This window comes from Oncorhynchus mykiss, chromosome 10 (genome assembly GCF_057628025.1).
Source record: "Oncorhynchus mykiss isolate SJ-2025 chromosome 10, ASM5762802v1, whole genome shotgun sequence".
Lineage (NCBI taxonomy): Eukaryota > Metazoa > Chordata > Actinopteri > Salmoniformes > Salmonidae > Oncorhynchus > Oncorhynchus mykiss.
The window spans coordinates 42,792,789-42,810,313 of NC_143031.1; the positions used below are offsets into that span (position 1 = coordinate 42,792,789).

Here is a 17,525-nt window from a genome sequence, read left to right on the forward strand (position 1 = left end):
TCAATAATCCAGCACCCCTCCGCCCGCGAGGATAATGACACTGAGACTTTTTTGAAAATGGTTTATGATATTGGAGAACACATTGGGAGGGATCTTAGACCATTCCTCCATACAGAATCTTTCCAGATCGTTAATATGCTTTGTCAACGCTTAGGGACTGTCCTCTTCAGTTCAAACCACAGGTTTTCAATAGGGTTCAAAAGTCCGGAGACTGAGATGGCCATTGCAAAAAGTTGATTTTGTGTTCAAAGGCTCAGTGTCGTTATCCTCGCAAGGGTAGAGTGGCGCAGTATTGAAAACAGGGGATCCAATCATTTAGACCCATATTACTTCTTAAATCAAATATATTTCTCTGATGAATTGTATAATATTATATTTCCATTTTTTTAACAGGGTAGGTGCCAGGCGCACCGGTTTGTGTCAAGAACTGCAATGCTTCTGGGTTTTTCACGTGCAACAGTTTCCCATGTGTATCAAGAATAGTCCACCACAGAAAGGACATCCAGCCAACTTGACACAACTGTGGGAGGCATTGGAATCAACATGGGCCAGCATCCCTGCTTTCGACACCTTGTAGTGTCCATACAATTCAATATTAAGAAGGCAATATTAGGAAGGTGTTCTTAATGTTTTGTACACTCAGTGTAGCTAGTGTTCATATTTGAACAGCTTTAGTAATGACAAAATGAGATATGCCTTCTCGTGGGGATAATCCACTTTTCAAACTCACACCATTCCAGATAAGAATATCTCTATGGACCGAGCAAGTCCCAACACTAATCTGCACTTTAATTAGAACTATGAAAGGCTTTTTAGAAGCATATTTTCTCCTCTTTGCATACCTATTTCTCACCAATCCCCCTTCCATCCATCCTCCATCCCTTCCTCCCACAGCCTCTTCGCACAATAATCGCAGTAACTTGCCCTACTACTGTCATCTCAGTGGCTTCCTCCTCTAGCAGTCACAATCCCTGTAGCTGGCTGGTGTATTAACCCAATGACGGCAAGCAATAATCAGTGGCTTAAGGCTCACTTAAAAAGGATGAAATAATATACATTAAAATAAAGAAAAGATAGATTCAAGGAAGAGGAAGAGGGAACCAAGGGATGTCAATTGTTGTCTCATCCTCATGTGGCTATGGGGGGGTAGGAAGAGGTAGGAAGAGTGTGAAGTAGCAAGAGTGTGATGAGACAGAAAATGAGAGAGAGACCAACAGAGAGATAGAGAGAGACAGAGCACATGTGCGAAAGGGGAGGAGGGAGAGCGAGGGAGCAAACAGCGGTGGAAGTGGGTGGCGTTCTCTGCTGCAGGGATCTGTCCAGGAGCAGAGCTAGACAGCGGCAATACACAGTAGTACAGAACCGAACAGAACAGAACAGCACAGACGCAGGGCTCCAGCTATAAGCAGCCCAGAGAGGACCAGGCAACAGAGAGAGAGAGATTGAGAGAGAGGTATATAAAGATAGAGAACCCGCTGTCCACAGAGCCCTCAAGAGGAACACCCCAGAGACTGAGGGAGAGAGAGGGGTGATCAAAAAGACAGAAACACAGAGGGGAGGAGAGAGGAGAGGACACAGGAGAGAGGAAAGGACACAGGAGAGTGGAGTGGACACGGCATCTCCACGGACACAGAGAACTTTCTGCAGCGCACAAATCTCTCTACGATGGTCTGCATTCTACGCCTTCCTGAGCCACTCAATTATTAATCTTTCCCTTCTCATCTGATGTTGAAACATAACTTTTCCTTTTAAAAGTCTGAGAGACCGATGTCTGGGTATTTCTTACCTACCAACATATATTTGTTCCTGATATTGCTGGCTGTTTTTCTGTCTGTGGAACAGAACAGGCTTTGGGTCTTACCAGTGTGCCTGAGTGTGTGTGTAAGTTGGTGAGTGTGTGAGTCTGTGAGTGTTAGTGAGAAAGTGTGTAACTGAGCGTTTGAGTGTATAAGTGATTGAGTGAGTGTTAGTCTGAGTGAGTGAAGGATTGAGTTTTGGATTCAATGTAAGAAAGGCCGGAAGACAGGTACTGTACCTCTAACTTAAAAGCAACTTCATCTTTCCTCACAGTTTTCCCCATGAGGATTCTCTAAATGGGACTTTGAAATCTCTTCTCTAAGGGCCTCATCAAGAAGATATGTGTTTTCACACTGGATAATTTTAAAGGGTACATCTTTTGCGTGTAAGGAGCCAGTGAAGGAGACATTTCTCCACCTTAGGCTCCTGTCAACTCTTTGAAGGAGGCATTCCTGTCACATATAATGAACCTTTGAGAGACACTTTGTTTCTACTCTTCTCTACCACATCAGGAGTGGGTGAGGAGGACAGTGGCAGATCAGCTCCAGTGAGGCTCCAGTGGCCACGTCGGCCAGTCTCTGTCAGGATGGCTGGCTGTACCTGCCGCTGCAGACAGGGGGTGCTGAAGTTCATTCAGTCTCTACGCAGACTTGTCTCTGGGACGCTTACCAAAGGTACTGCACCCGCCTCATCTAACACGCCTTTACATCCTCTGTTTTATTTCAGTTCTCTTGTTTTCCTTGGCATCCTCTTTTACTCTCACGCCAGCTATGTACTGTAGATATGATATTGTAAATATTATGCGCGAAAGGAAGTAACTACGTCTGGTCATTTCCATCTAGAAGGACCCATGAGCACCAATGTGAAGTTTATCGGAGCATATCAAATTGGGTGTCAAATGACAGCTAAGAGACTATATATTTATTTTATTTTAATTAAGGTATAAATAACATTTTCAACCATTTGAAATTGTAAAAATGTAGAATAAGCAAAGGCTTTGATTTCTTGTCAAAGACATTGAAAAGGGAGGTTTAGAAAACGGGAAAAAGGCTAAAAATGTATTACAAATATAGTACCAGTCAAAGGTTTTGGACACACCTACTCATTCAAGGATTTTTCTATTTTTTACTATTTTCTACATTGTAGAATAATAGTGAAGACATCAAAACTAAGAAATAACACATATGGAATCATGTAGTCACCAAAAAGGTGTTAAGCAAATCAAAATATATTTTAGATTCTTCAAAGTAGCCACCCATTTCCTTTATGCCAGCTTTGAACACACATTCTCTCAACCAGCTTCACCTGGAATGCTTTTCCAACAGTCTTGAAGGAGTTCCCACACATGCTGAGCACTTGTTGGCTACTTTTACTTCACTCTGCAGTCCAACTCATCCCAAACCATCTCGATTGGGTTGAGGTTGGGTGATTGTGGAGGCCAGGTCATCTGATGCAGCACTCCATCACTCTCCTTCTTGGTCAAATAGCTCTTACACAGCCTGGATGTGTCTTTTGGTTCATTGTCCTGTTGAAAAACAATTGATAGTACCACTAAGCGCAAACCAGATGGGATGGCGTAGTGCTGCAGAATGCTGCTGGTTAAGTGTGACTTGAATTATAAATAAATCACTGACAGTGTCACCAGCAAAGCACCCCCACCCCATCACACCTCCTCCTCCATGCTTCACAGTGGGAAATCATCCTTTCACCTACTCTGTGTCTCACAAAGACATGGCGGTTGGAACCAAAAATCTCAAATTTGGACTCATCAGACCAAAGGACAGATTTCCACCGGTCTAATGTCCATTGCTCGTGTGTCTTGACCCAAGCAAGTCTCTTCTTAATATTGTTGTCCTTTAGTAGTGGATTAATGTCAGCAATTCAACCATGAAGGCCTGATTCACGCAGTCTCCTCTGAACTGTTGATTTTGAGATGTCTGTTACTTGAACTCTGTGAAGCATTTATTTGGGCTGCAATTTCTGAGGCTGGTAACTCTAATGAACTTATCCTCTGCAGCAGAGGTAACTCTGGGTCTTCCTTTCCTGTGGTGGTCCTCATGAGAGCCAGTTTCATCATAGTGCCTGATGGTTTTTGCGACTGCACTTGAAGAAACGTTCAAAGTTCTTGACATTTTCCGGATTGACTGACCTTCATGTCTGAAAGTAATGATGGACTGTTGTATCTTTTTGCTTATTTGAGCTGTTCTTGCGATAATATGGACTATTTTACCAAATAGGGTTATCTTCTGTATACCATCCCTACCTTGTCACAACACAACTGATTGGCTCAAATGTATTAAGAAGGAAAGAAATTCCACAAATGTACTTTTAACAAGGCACATCTGTTGATTGAAATGTGACTACCTCATTCCAGATGACTACCTCATGGTGACTACCTCATTCCAGATAACTACCTCATGAAGCTTTTTGATAGAATGCCAAGAGTGTGCAAAGCTGTCATGAAGCAAAGGGTGGCTACTTTGAAGAATCTCAAATGTAACAAAATATTTTGATTTGTTTAACACTCTTTTGGTTACTGCATGATTCCATATGTGTTATTTCATAGATATGATGTAGAAAATAGTAAAATCGCAAAACATGGTTGGGTCACCTGCTACTGTCCTACCGTCCACTGCCATACTGTTCAGCTGATAACTGTTTTCTTTCTCTTCTGGTCGTCTGGTGGTCAAAGTAAGAGTATGAAAAGTCTGGACAACCCCTACCTCGCGCTCTTTCTCTTCTCTCTCCCTTCAGTTAATGTCACCTCTCCCATCTCTTACTGACACCTACCCATGAGCCCCCTCTCTTTCCATTTACTTTAACCAGCATCCTCACCCCTGAGCACCGGCCAACATGGGATGTTCATGGACGTTGAAAAGTAGTTGAAATTTGGGCCGTCCGCCCTGGCCTTGATTTCAACGTCCACAGACGTCGCTTTTTGGTCCTTCATTTGGCCCAAACCAAATCTGAACCAATTATAGATGTCTGTATTTCACAAGTTTGGACAGCACAGTACAGTACTGTACAGTACATTGATTTGATGACAGTTCGGTACAGTACAGAAAAGTAGAGTATAGTTCATTACAGTACAGTCCTATACTGTACTGTACTGTTAATTAGAGTATAATATAGTGGAGTAGAGTTCAGTACACAGCAGAGCAAACTAGAGTTGAATACACTATAAAGTACTGTCATGACGTTGGCCTGGGGGGTAGGTTTATGACAGTCATAAATACCTCTTCCCCCCTTTTTCCTCTCTCTACTCTACTGAGGTTAGATTTGCAAAACCTTTGGTTAACATAGAGATTCTGGGAACATCAGAAGGTGGGGGGAAATTAACTATATTCTGGTAATCCGAACAATGGAACATATAAGGTGGTACTTAATGAATATGATGTCAGTTCGGTTGTCATCTGAGACATTCTCGTCAATGAAACTTTGACATTAGCTAGGTGCTGGGTCAAGCCTGAGGCTGACAGTAGAGAACAGCAGTATCACATCAAACCATTGATGCCACTATATGACCACTCTGACTAATACAGCTCCTCTTATCACATACAATCTATTGTCCATTTCATCTTCGTCTTTCTCACACTGTCCAATCTAGCCGGTGTCTGTGCTTACTGGCTGTAAGCACGGGCTCAGGATCCTCAGAGGACTAAGAGACTGGCTGTAAGCACGGGCTCAGGATCCTCAGAGGACTAGGAGACTGGCTGTAAGCACGGGCTCAGGATCCTCAGAGGACTAGGAGACTGGCTGTAAGCACGGGCTCAGGATCCTCAGAGGACTAGGAGACTGGCTGTAGGCACGGGCTCAGGATCCTCAGAGGACTAGGAGACTGGCTGTAGGCACGGGCTCAGGATCCTCCGAGGACTAGGAGACTGGCTGTAGGCATGGCCTCAGGATCCTCAGAGGACTAGGAGACTGGCTGTAGGCATGGGCTCAGGATCCTCCGAGGACTAGGAGACTGGCTGTAGGCATGGCCTCAGGATCCTCAGAGGACTAGGAGACTGGCTGTAGGCATGGCCTCAGGATCCTCAGAGGACTAGGAGACTGGCTGTAGGCATGGCCTCAGGATCCTCAGAGGACTAGGAGACTGGCTGTAGGCATGGCCTCAGGATCCTCAGAGGACTAGGAGACTGGCTGTAGGCATGGCCTCAGGATCCTCAGAGGACTAGGAGACTGGCTGTAGGCATGGCCTCAGGATCCTCAGAGGACTAGGAGACTGGCTGTAGGCATGGCCTCAGGATCCTCAGAGGACTAGGAGACTGGCTGTAGGCATGGCCTCAGGATCTTCAGAGGACTAGGAGACTGGCTGTAGGCACGGGCTCAGGATCCTCAGAGGACTAGAAGACTGGCTGTAGGCACGGGCTCAGGATCCTCAGAGGACTAGGAGACTGGCTGTAGGCATGGCCTCAGGATCCTCAGAGGACTAGGAGACTGGCTGTAGGCATGGCCTCAGGATCCTCAGAGGACTAGGAGACTGGCTGTAGGCATGGCCTCAGGATCTTCAGAGGACTAGGAGACTGGCTGTAGGCACGGGCTCAGGATCCTCAGAGGACTAGAAGACTGGCTGTAGGCACGGGCTCAGGATCCTCAGAGGACTAGGAGACGGGCTGTAAGCCCGGGCTCAGGATCCTCAGAGGACTAGGAGACTGGCTGTAAGCACAGGCTCAGGATCCTCAGAGGACTAGGAGACTGGCTGTAAGCACAGGCTCAGGATCCTCAGAGGACTAGGAGACTGGCTGTAGGCACGGGCTCAGGATCCTCAGAGGACTAGGAGACTGGTTGTAGGCACGGGCTCAGGATCCTCAGAGGACTAGGAGACTGGCTGTAGGCACGGGCTCAGGATCTTCAGCTTCAGTTTCTTCAATGAAGACTAATGAAGTCATTCAGCCTCTGGCAACTGGTCTGTGTTCTCAATGATCTCACCTGCTGAATAAGGAGGAAACAACCTGTCCACTTTCTCTCTTACTCTGGGCTGGAACATCTACACTACAGACAATCCATCAGTGCCAAAGGAACCAGGCATTATTAGATGGCAGTTCAATTAAAACCCAATTGTGAACCTTTCACTGAAGGGATGTCTAATCAAATGGGGGCCATCGCGCTCTCCCAGAAGTTCGGTTGGTGTGTAAAACCCCTGAATTCAGATTAGCAAATAGGTGTGAGGGGTCCCCAGGAGGGATTTCTGGCAGAGCCTGATAAAACTCACTGGTAGTGTGTCAGGGATGATCATTTCTTCCCTCTCTCTCTAGGTGCCACGGTCGGTTACCATGGTGGTGAGTCTGTGTTGGATGGTGTTTTACGGTGAGCGAAAGCGAGGCTAGCTCTTATTTATCACCCTGGTTTACAGCTCTGTGTGACAGTAAGCTCTGGAAGATAATGAAAAAGTGCTTGACATTTTCAGAGAATGACAGTGCGATCAATCTGGCTGTTTTGGGAAGGGTACAGGTGTAAAACCACTTCCCTCGCGCGTTGGATAAAGCATTGCGTGTGTGAATGTGTGGGTGTGTTTCCTTGTGTTTGAGTCAGTGTGTGTGTTTTGGATTCTAAACCTGAATTCATGCAGGACTAAGTCCTTCCTCTCCCTGCCCTCTCCTTGAGGCTGAAGCCGCAATTGAAGTGTCCGTTTACAAAATGTGCCTCACTGCTTCCATTTCAAGGTTCTCTTTCTCTCCCGCTCTCTCCTTCCCACTAAGTACCATTACCTTGTTTACTGTATCCTCTGTCCTTTCATCCTCTCATTACAAATATTCCAATTCCAGCCAAGATGATTCCTTCTTCTCTCATATAGCACCACTGGAATATCCTGGTGCCAAATCGTCTCCGGCAGAGTCTTATGTAAATGTAACATTAGATCCAGCAAGCCTTTATTCAGGCCCACCACACTAGCACGCAACCCCCCCCCCCCCCCCCCTTCTACCTCTTAGCTTTCCTCCCATAATGAGCAAATAATGACTGCATGATGATTATGTGTGTGTATATTTCTGTAGGTTTTTGTGTATTTCTGCAAGAGTGCCTGTAGGTGTATGCCTGGGATGCATCGTAACCTCAGGCATAAGCACAAGCAATGCTGATAGGAGGTATCTCAGGTCAGGTCCTATCTGCAGGCTGCATGGGCCTGGCTGGCGTGCCATGGGACTGCTGCTCTGCTACACCACTCATCCAGTCATCCGCTCAGATACACTCAGAGAGAGCATGGGAGAGATGGAGTGAAAAGAGTGCCCTGCCTTCCTGGCCTCTCATGGACTGTATTTGGATTGCTATATATGACGAGTATTGGTGTGTGTGTGTGTGTGCGTGTGTGTGTGTGTGTGTGTGTGTGTGTGTGTGTGTGTGTGTGTGCGAGAGAGAGAGAGAGAGAGAGAGAGACTTTTCTAATCACAGCAGGCCCTAAACAACAGTAAAGGTCCATGTTTTCTATTCAACCCTTTGAGGGTTGTTTGGACCATTAATTAAGGGCATGTTTTTTGTCTCCGTTTAAATGGCTGTATGATATGCAATATATATATATATTTTATTTTTTTACTTATTTGATCACTTAATTCTCTCCATGTACATTGTGAAGACAAGGTGTAAATATTTCCTGGAACATTATCCAGTGATTGCTGGTGTTCTGTACCTTGTGTTTGGCGCATAACATCCCAGTCTCAAGGTGTTTGTATGAGCAAATGTGTCCATTGGACTGTGGCAGATCTGATTTGTTCAGGCATATCTAAACTGCTGAATTAATAAACAAATAAATTCCAAACTAATTACCATAGACATGTGAGTGAGCTGTAGCAGTTACCATGGTTATGGTTAACAGTTATTTTTTGAAAGACCTTTCAGGGGTCTTGAGGGGAAACTTGAGGGAGTGAAGCGAGACATTGAAGTGAGAGTGAGAGCAACAAGAGAGGCGCTGCTGACTGCACCTTATGCCCAGTCACTCAGCTCTCTCCCAGAGGATTATGGGTAAAGTTGGGCGTCTCTTTCTTTTGAGAGACCAGAGGAGCACAAACTGAACACACACTCACACACTTGGACGCAAACAGAGACAAAGACACATTCTCTCACGAACATGCAAACACAACAAAGAGTCTTACACACAGATACACACACACTCACAGAAAAACCCACACGACACACTTCAAATGGGCCCACACTCCTTAATACGGGCACATCTACGTTCCTATGAAGGTTATAAGGTCTGATCACGCACATTGGCATACACTCGGGTGAGTTTAGTTAGAACATCTGGACCCAGGTCCCCACTGGTTGGGGTGTGGGGCCACAGCAAGGTCATTTGTCCCCCTCCGTTATATCCTAGCCCTGCCCCTTACACCCTGGCTAGACTGGCCACATTGCGTGCAAGAGCATTGCACCATAAATGTATGCGTATATGTTATTCAATCATTTCATCTACACTGCTCGCGCACGTCAATGAGCATCTGCGTTGCTAAAATGTAACTCATTTCAATTTGAGACGCTTGACACGCAGCGAGTACTGCCTCTCCCATCTCCTTATTGGTTTTCACAAAGATCCCACGTGGCTGCTTGAAAGAGGAACAAGGAGAGATTAATCAAAGACAACTAAATAACAACTCAAATCTGTGGATGAATCATTTTAATAGAGAAACACACAATTGTGTTCTACAAAGAACCAGCTAAAAAGTGGACCATACTGTATGCATGTCAGATATAATAAGAAACCAATATTAATCTCCCAGGACAAACTAGCTAGCAACAGCTAGCTAGCTAAATATACATGAATGTTTCATGTGTGCTTCGACCTGCCCTAAAATGAATATAATTGATTCACAGTTGGTTTTGGTATTTTAACTTGATGGTGTCTGGTGAGGATAGACAAAATCCTCATGTGCACGATGATGTACACGGCATGTTGAACCAAGGTGTTAGGTATTTAATCCCCCTCTCTCTTACCCCCAGTTGCTCTCTGCAGCATCACTCTTCCCCCTCACCATCATGACCATGCTCTCCCCCATCTACCACCGCAGGTACAGTGACATTCTTTGACTCTTCATACTCACTGTGACTCAACCTTCTCTACAGTACATCCACCTGAACACCCTGCTCACTTAGATGTACACAGGTGACTTTCCTTTCTTCTCCTCCACTTACACCCTCTCTCTCTCTCTCTCTCTCTCCCTCCCTCTCTCCCTCTCTCTCTCTCTCTCTCTCTCTCATTGTAGTAGATTGAAGCTGACAGTGTGCACGTCACCACTTTTAATTTTTAAATCCTTTCTCCTCCCTTTTTACGTAATATCATTCCCTCTCAGTTTATTTATATATCTGGCCTCCTCTCTCGCTCTCTCTCTCTCTCTCTCTCTCTCTCTCTCTCTCTCTCTCTCTCTCTCTCTCTCTCTCTCTCTCTCTCTCTCTCTCCCTCTTTTAAACACTGCCCTCATTTCTATCTCTCTCCTATACATCTTGTTCTTTCTCTCCGTCTCTTTGGCCTATCCTCATTTGCCATCAGTATGGTACTGTATATTACAGTACAGTTTGGTATAGTGTAGTATGGTACGGTACATTACAGTACAGTTTGGTATAGTGTAGTATGGTACGGTACATTACAGTACAGTTTGGTATAGTGTAGTATGGTACGGTACATTACAAAATGATATAGTATATAATGAAATAGAGAAAAAATCCACTCTTTGTTTTTTACAATTTCAATAAACTGTATGTACGTCTGGTATTCCATTCGCTTATAAGGAAATGAGATGGCCCTGGCTTGAAGTGGTGGTGACAGGAAGACTACTGTAAAGCTACTGAAATTGTGTGCTATGCTGCCCTCTGTTGGTCATGAATTTGCACCACAGCAACGTGTTACTACAGTAAGTGCGTGTTTTGTGTGTGCTCGGGTGTTTGCATGTGTTTTTGATGTGCTAAGTATGTATGCTTGATTGTAATACAACTCGTAGAATCTCAACAGCCTTGGTAGAGATAAACTGATCTGTTAGAGATGCAACTCTCAAACACAGAAAAATAACCTCTCTGAGTTGACAAAATGTGAATAAAATGCTATTTTGCTGTTCTTTGGTGATCAACTTTCTATCTCATTTTACCACAGATGGAAATGTGCTCCTTGCTCTATCAGGGGCCATGGAGAATGGAGAATGGCATTGAGTGAGAGACAATATCTGAAACAGAGTGAAACCAAACAGAATAGAATACGGAATAGGGGGTCATTTGAGTGTATGCTATAGGGTGAGTGTATGCTATAGGGTGAGTGTATGCTATAGGGTGAGTGTATGCTATAGGGTGAGTGTATGCTATAGGGTGAGTGTATGCTATAGGGTGAGTGTATGCTATAGGGTGAGTGTATGCTATGGGGTGAGTGTATGCTATAGGGTGAGTGTATGCTATAGGGCTATAGGGTGAGTGTATGCTATAGGGTGAGTGTATGCTATGGGGTGAGTGTATGTATGTGAGAGAGAGTTTGAATTGGATAGGTGTGAAAAACAAAATGTTTTGACTACGAGAGAGAAAGAAAAAGAGAGAGAGAGAGAGAAAGAGAGAGAGAGCGTGAACATGAGGATGTAAATAAATGATAAGAAAAAGACAGGAAGGGGGAACATAGAGAGAGCGTCGGGCTATGGGTGAATATTTATGAATGGAGAGCGGAAGCCTAAGTGTACTGTCCCACTCTTCCTGTAGTATTTAACGATTAACCTCCCATTAAAGTGTCTGATTAATCCTGATGGATTTAACTCCCTTAAAATAAAGGTCAAATTAAATTAAATATGTAGAGGGCAAAGACTCAGGGAATCTTGGTTCATGTCTCAACAGTAGTACGTCTGGATGCCTTGTAGAGAGAGGGCAAAGACTCAGGGGATCTTAGTCCATGTCTCAACAGTAGTACGTCTGGATGCCTTGTAGAGAGAGGGAAAAGACTCAGGGGATCTTAGTCCATGTCTCAACAGTAGTACGTCTGGATGCCTTGTAGAGAGAGGGAAAAGACTCAGGGGATCTTAGTCCATGTCTTAACAGTAGCACGTCTGGATGCCTTGGTTCTTTTCTCTCGTTCATCCACTCAGGTATTCATGTCTGATATCACTATTGAATAGCTAGAATCATTCAGAAAGAGTCATGATCCAATAGTAGAGACTAGTAGAGAGCACCGTCATTATAAACCAATTACAGACCCTCTCCTCCTGACTCACCTCTGCTGGTTGGTTTCCCTGTCCTCACTGTCCTCGGGACCCAGTGTGAAGAGCGGCACAACGTGGGCAGAGCAGGAGGGGGAGAGATGTTAAGGTTAAGGTGAGAGCAAGAGGAGAGCTACGGAGAGATGAAAGGACAGATTAAAGAGCGTTTAATGGAGGCCCAGAAGCACTAAGGCTTTGTTACACATTTGGCCTCTGACAGTACCATCCACGTAGACAGGGAAGAAATGAAAACGCTCATATTTCCTCCCTGATCTCTAACACTCCCTCCTCTCTTTGAGGCTATTTTCTCATCTAATCATCGGTTTCTGTATCCCCCTTTCTCAGTCTTTATCTCTTGCCCTCATTGAAATAGTCACTACCAACACATCACCTTTTCTCTCTCACAACATTATACCACCAAAAGTGAACCAGAGACATGGTCTCAAATGTTATTGGTTTTTCCTCCAAATAATCATTGTTCAGTGCGTTCAGGTGCACTCCAATCTGTATTGTCCTGGTGTGTGGTCATCTCTCTGTTCTCACCGTAGGGGGACATCGAGTCAGTGATACAGATGAACACTCCTCCTTTGACCCCCCTCCCAGGGGATTGTAATGAACTATCTAATTTCATCTCTGCTCTGCTCTCTCCTCGGTGTGTGAGGGCCACCGAGTGAGTGTGTGTGACCCTGAGAGGTCCATAAAATAGCTAGTGTGGGGCAATGTTCATTGGCAAAGGGTAGAGGAACTATTTCTGTGAAGACTTACAAGTGAGCATGTGTGGAGACAAACGACAGGACATGGGCAGGAGCGAGCATTCAAGGATGTGTTGTTAATTAATCTGCTCACAACTTTTCGTTAGCGCGTCACACTTTAGTGTGCTGCATTTGAATGAGCATGTTGCCCATTTGTTTCCAAGTATGTTGTGTTTTATTTATGCCGTTGACTTTTATGAATGACAGACAGGCGACAGGAAGGGATGAAGGGTTCTCAAGAGGGAAACTGTGAAGAGAAACCCATTGATTTGTCACGCAAAGAAATGTCCCCTTCAAGTCTTCAGGGATTGTGTGAGATAGAGGGTAATGGAGAATTGAGGCGAGAAGAAGAACATATGTAATCAAATGTCAAATGTCCCACTTAAATCACAATGTGTGACTTGGCCTGTGTGTGTGTGTGTAACTCCCTGTGGACGTGTGACACTTTTATCCATAACCTCCTCTCCTCACTCCCATCTCTCCCACGTATCGCCGTGTGCAACACACGCAGCCCTCTTTATCCACAACATAGAAAGTAGAGGAGGAGGAACTAGAGAGGAGGATTCAGAAAGTAGAGGAGGAGGAACTAGAGAGGAGGAGGAGGAAAGTAGAGGAGGAGGAACTAGAGAGGAGGATTCAGAAAGTAGAGGAGGAGGAACTAGAGAGGAGGAGGAGGAAAGTAGAGGAGGAGGAACTAGAGAGGAGGATTCAGAAAGTAGAGGAGGAGGAACTAGAGAGGAGGATTCAGGGAGCAGAAAAACAAGTTCGGAGAGAGAGGGGGAGAGAGGAAGAGCGAAGATCACAGCATTTTGAAACAAAGACCATGGTTTACCGCAGAGAGAAGCACACACTGGTGTAAGAGAACAGCAGGGGCTGAGACCCGCCTGTAGAGGGGTAGAGAACAGCAGGGGCTGAGACCCGCCTGTAGAGGGGTAGAGAACAGACTAACAGCGAGGAACTCGGAAAGACAGTGAAGGAGAGAGGTCGAGAAATCCAAAGTCTTGAGAAGAGAAGAGGACCTAGACATTGAGATGGGGGTTGTGCTGGGGACTTTCTCCGTGCACACCAAACAGGTCGACTACAGAAGACGAGGTATGAGAACACCTGAACATGTGTGTGTGTGTGTGTGTGTGTGTGTGTGTAGACACATGAGGAGTTCTAGACCAAGTCAATAGCACAGCACTCTCCAAGAGATGCATTTCAGAGGTTTATTATAACCTGTTTACCTATTGATTGTTCATTGATGTTGTTTATGAGGATTCAGCACATCAGTCTTTAAACACATTACAACTTTGATGTGAGAGCACTGTGTGCATTTGTTTTAGAGGAGTTACTTTGTGTTAGTGTGTTTAATGCCGTATGAGGCTGCTGAAGAGTACAGAGCTGGTTACCAAACCAAGCATGTTTTAGGGCAGTTCATGTGTGTGTGTGTGTGTGTGTGTGTGTGTGTGTGTGTGTGTGTGTGTGTGTGTGTGTGTGTGTGTGTGTGTGTGTGTGTGTGTGTGTGTGTGTGTGTGCGCGCGTGCGTGCGGTATGTTGTGGTGGCATTTCTGTATATTTTCCCTATGTTTTGGGCCATTATCAAAGTGTTACAAAGTCTCTTCGTGGTTACAATTGGCTGCGAGCTGTTTTGAATGGAAAGAGAGGGAGTGAGACAGTGCCAGTAGAAAGCAGAGAAAGAGAGGTGAAGAGGCTGTTAACATGAGATGAGAAGGGGAGATACAGGAAGAGAAGGGTGGGAGAGTCGGATGGTTACACATCCATGATTATTCACGCCTTGATGTTTAATTCATCGCTGCTGTATGTATGAATACACACTCACTCACTCTCACACATGCACACACACGCAGGCACACACAAACAGCCTCACATCACTTGCTCGGTTTGGTAACCAAGACACTACCTTTCAAGTGAAAGTGTGCGTATAACCTGTTGACGTTCAGATGGTTGTCTATACTACTCTACTGTATGTGGTCTGATCATCTATTTCTGCTGGTAAAGCAATGGTGACACACAGGACGGTGTTAGGAATTAGTGGAGAAACACTGATCTATTGTCAATACTGAGATGCATACAAAGGCATCTGACAGAGCCCAAGGATAACCAAAACACCAACTGATTTCATGGGAATGCCTAATATAGTAGATATTGGCTATTGGACCGCTTCTTATCATAGTTATCAACATCCCTTCCACAAGAATAGAATGCATCATATAACCGTTTGATGTAAATCTGCACTTTGTTGTTGCGTCCTTACTCTCTCTCTTCTCCAAGCCTTCCAGTCTTTTTGCTATATGAGAGAGAGAGAGAGAGAGAGAGAGAGAGAGAGAGAGAGAGAGAGAGAGAGAGAGATCCTTTCAAGTATGAAGAGAATGTTGAAAGGGCTGTAGAAAAAAGAGAGGGGATGCATTTTTAAACGATGGGAGGCTTTTTTAGAATACTGACACGCAGACACACGCAGAAAGAGAGAGGTAGAGAGATGTACAGTGTTGGTACAGATCCAATGGGATTAGAAGTTCTGGGAAAAAACACAAAATCCCTCAGAATGTTTGAAGCCCTTTTTTCAAAACCACAAGAGCTTTCTGGTGGAAAATGTCCTGTCCTACTGTAACTCTCTCTGTATGTCTGTCAGTGTCTCAGTCTCTTGCATAGGCAGGAAGGAGATAGGGGTGCTGTTGAATGAGTCATGGATCCTGTGTAGACTGGTTATGGTTGCTGGCTTTGTTTCTGTGTATGCCTGGTTCAGATGAACTCTTATACTGTGGGGACTGACTCTGATGGCCTGCTTTCAGGACTAAATAAACCAGGTTGGTGTGGTGTGAGAGGACTGGCTATGAATTGAGTAGTAAGATGCAGACACAGCTAACTATGTATTGGCAGGCTCTGAATGCTCTAATATTTATCTTACACCAAATTAAGCCCAGAGGGGATTCTGTCTGTCTAACTACTGAAGCTCTCCCTATCCCCCCTCTACTTCTCTTCTCTCCCTATCCCCCCTCAACTTCTCTTCTCTCCCTATTCCCCTCTACTTCTCTTCTCTCCCTATACCCCCTCTACTTCTCTTCTCTCCCTATCCCCCCTGGACTTCTCTTCTCTCCCTATTCCCCTCTACTTCTCTTCTCTCCCTATCCCCCCTCTACTTCTCTTCTCTCCCTATACCCCCTCTACTTCTCTTCTCTCCCTATCCTCCCTCTACTTCTCTTCTCTCCCTATCCCCCTCTACTTCTCTTCTCTCCCTATACCCCCTCTACTTCTCTTCTCTCCCTATCCCCCCTCTACTTCTCTTCTCTCCCTATCCCCCTCTACTTCTCTTCTCTCCCTATTTCCCATCTACTTATCTTCTCTCCCTATCCCCCCTCTACTTCTCTTCTTTCCCTATACCCCCTCTACTTCTCTTCTCTCCCTATCCCCCCTCTACTTCTCTTCTCTCCCTATACCCCCTCTACTTCTCTTCTCTCCCTATCCTCCCTCTACTTCTCTTCTCTCCCTATCCCCCTCTACTTCTCTTCTCTCCCTATACCCCCTCTACTTCTCTTCTCTCCCTATACCCCCTCTACTTCTCTTCTCTCCCTATACCCCCTCTACTTCTCTTCTCTCCCTATCCCCCCTCTACTTCTCTTCTCTCCCTATCCCCCCTCTACTTCTCTTCTCTCCCTATTTCCCATCTACTTATCTTCTCTCCCTATCCCCCCTCTACTTCTCTTCTTTCCCTATACCCCCTCTACTTCTCTTCTCTCCCTATCCCCCTCTACTTCTCTTCTCTCCCCATCCCCAGTCTACTTCTCTTCTCTCCCTATCCACCCTCTACTTCTCTTCTCTCCCAAAACCCCCTCTACTTCTCTTCTCTCCCTATTCCCCCTCTCTATTTCTCTTCTCTCGATCAATCCCCTCTCTGAATACCAATTGTCCCATCATCATACTAAGGCAGTAACACATATATTCTCACAGCATGTAGAACACTGAGAGTTATGCAAAAAATATTCACTACTCAAATGCTACAGAGATAGGGTTGAGTAGAATCCCGCCATGTGCAGAGGAAAGACTGTATTAGTCTCTAATAGGCCGTTCTGTGCTCTGTAGCCAGAAATCCAACATAATTGGGACGAATCGGAATCTCAGTTCCTGAAATAGTTTGTTTTTCTTATAATTAATTAGGATGTGAAGTTTTGATTTAACTTCAGGAAACTCTCTCTCATCTCAAACCTCTCAGTTAATGAGAGCAAACATCAGACAAAGCAGGGAACGAAAACAAGCAGCTATTTATACAGACCATTAGAGACAGAGGAGGCTCCAGCTAAAGGAACTGGGCTCCGAGACACACAAACACAGCGTGAGTTTGTGCATGAGTGTGTGTTTGTGCGTATGTGCATACGTGCTTACATGCATTCACAACTATGTGTGGATGATGGGATTTTGTCTACGTTTTTCTACATAATTCTAATTTCCATCATTATCTTTTTTCTCCTGAAATGGAGAATCCACATCTCCTCTACTCATTCCTCCTCGCTGGCACTGACATGTTGTTTTTCGGGAAAATACACATGCAACAGCAAGGCAGGACCCTGCCATATGTCAAAGCAATCATGCATGAAGGGAAGCAGAGGGGTATTTTAGAGGTCATCGTGTGTGTGTGTGTGTGTGTGTGTGTGTGTGTGTGTGTGTGTGTGTGTGTGTGTGTGTGTGTGTGTGTGTGAGAGAGAGAGAGAGAGGGGGGGGGGGGATTTTCCTATGGTTTGCAAAGAAGGGTACCTATTGGTAGATGGGTGAAAATAAAAAAAAAGCAGACATTGAATATCCCTTTCAGCATTGCAAAGTTATTAAT

General features: G+C 45.0%; 1 protein-coding gene across 2 annotated transcripts in view; it reads left to right on the forward strand.

Moving 5' to 3' along the window:
- The first annotated feature begins 1,240 nt into the window (after nucleotides 1–1,240).
- Nucleotides 1,241–17,525, forward strand: part of LOC110533930 (A-type potassium channel modulatory protein KCNIP1) — a 39,971-nt gene continuing 23,686 nt past the window's right edge. Inside the window, exon 1 of one of the 2 annotated variants that reach the window (XM_036990353.2) lies at nucleotides 1,241–2,471. In XM_036990353.2, the coding sequence (XP_036846248.1) occupies nucleotides 2,384–2,471 (88 nt within the window). In that variant the 5' untranslated portion in view covers nucleotides 1,241–2,383. Of the gene's footprint in view, nucleotides 2,472–13,190; nucleotides 13,796–17,525 lie in introns of those variants that run through there. The other variant, XM_036990354.2, reaches the window with a different exon arrangement.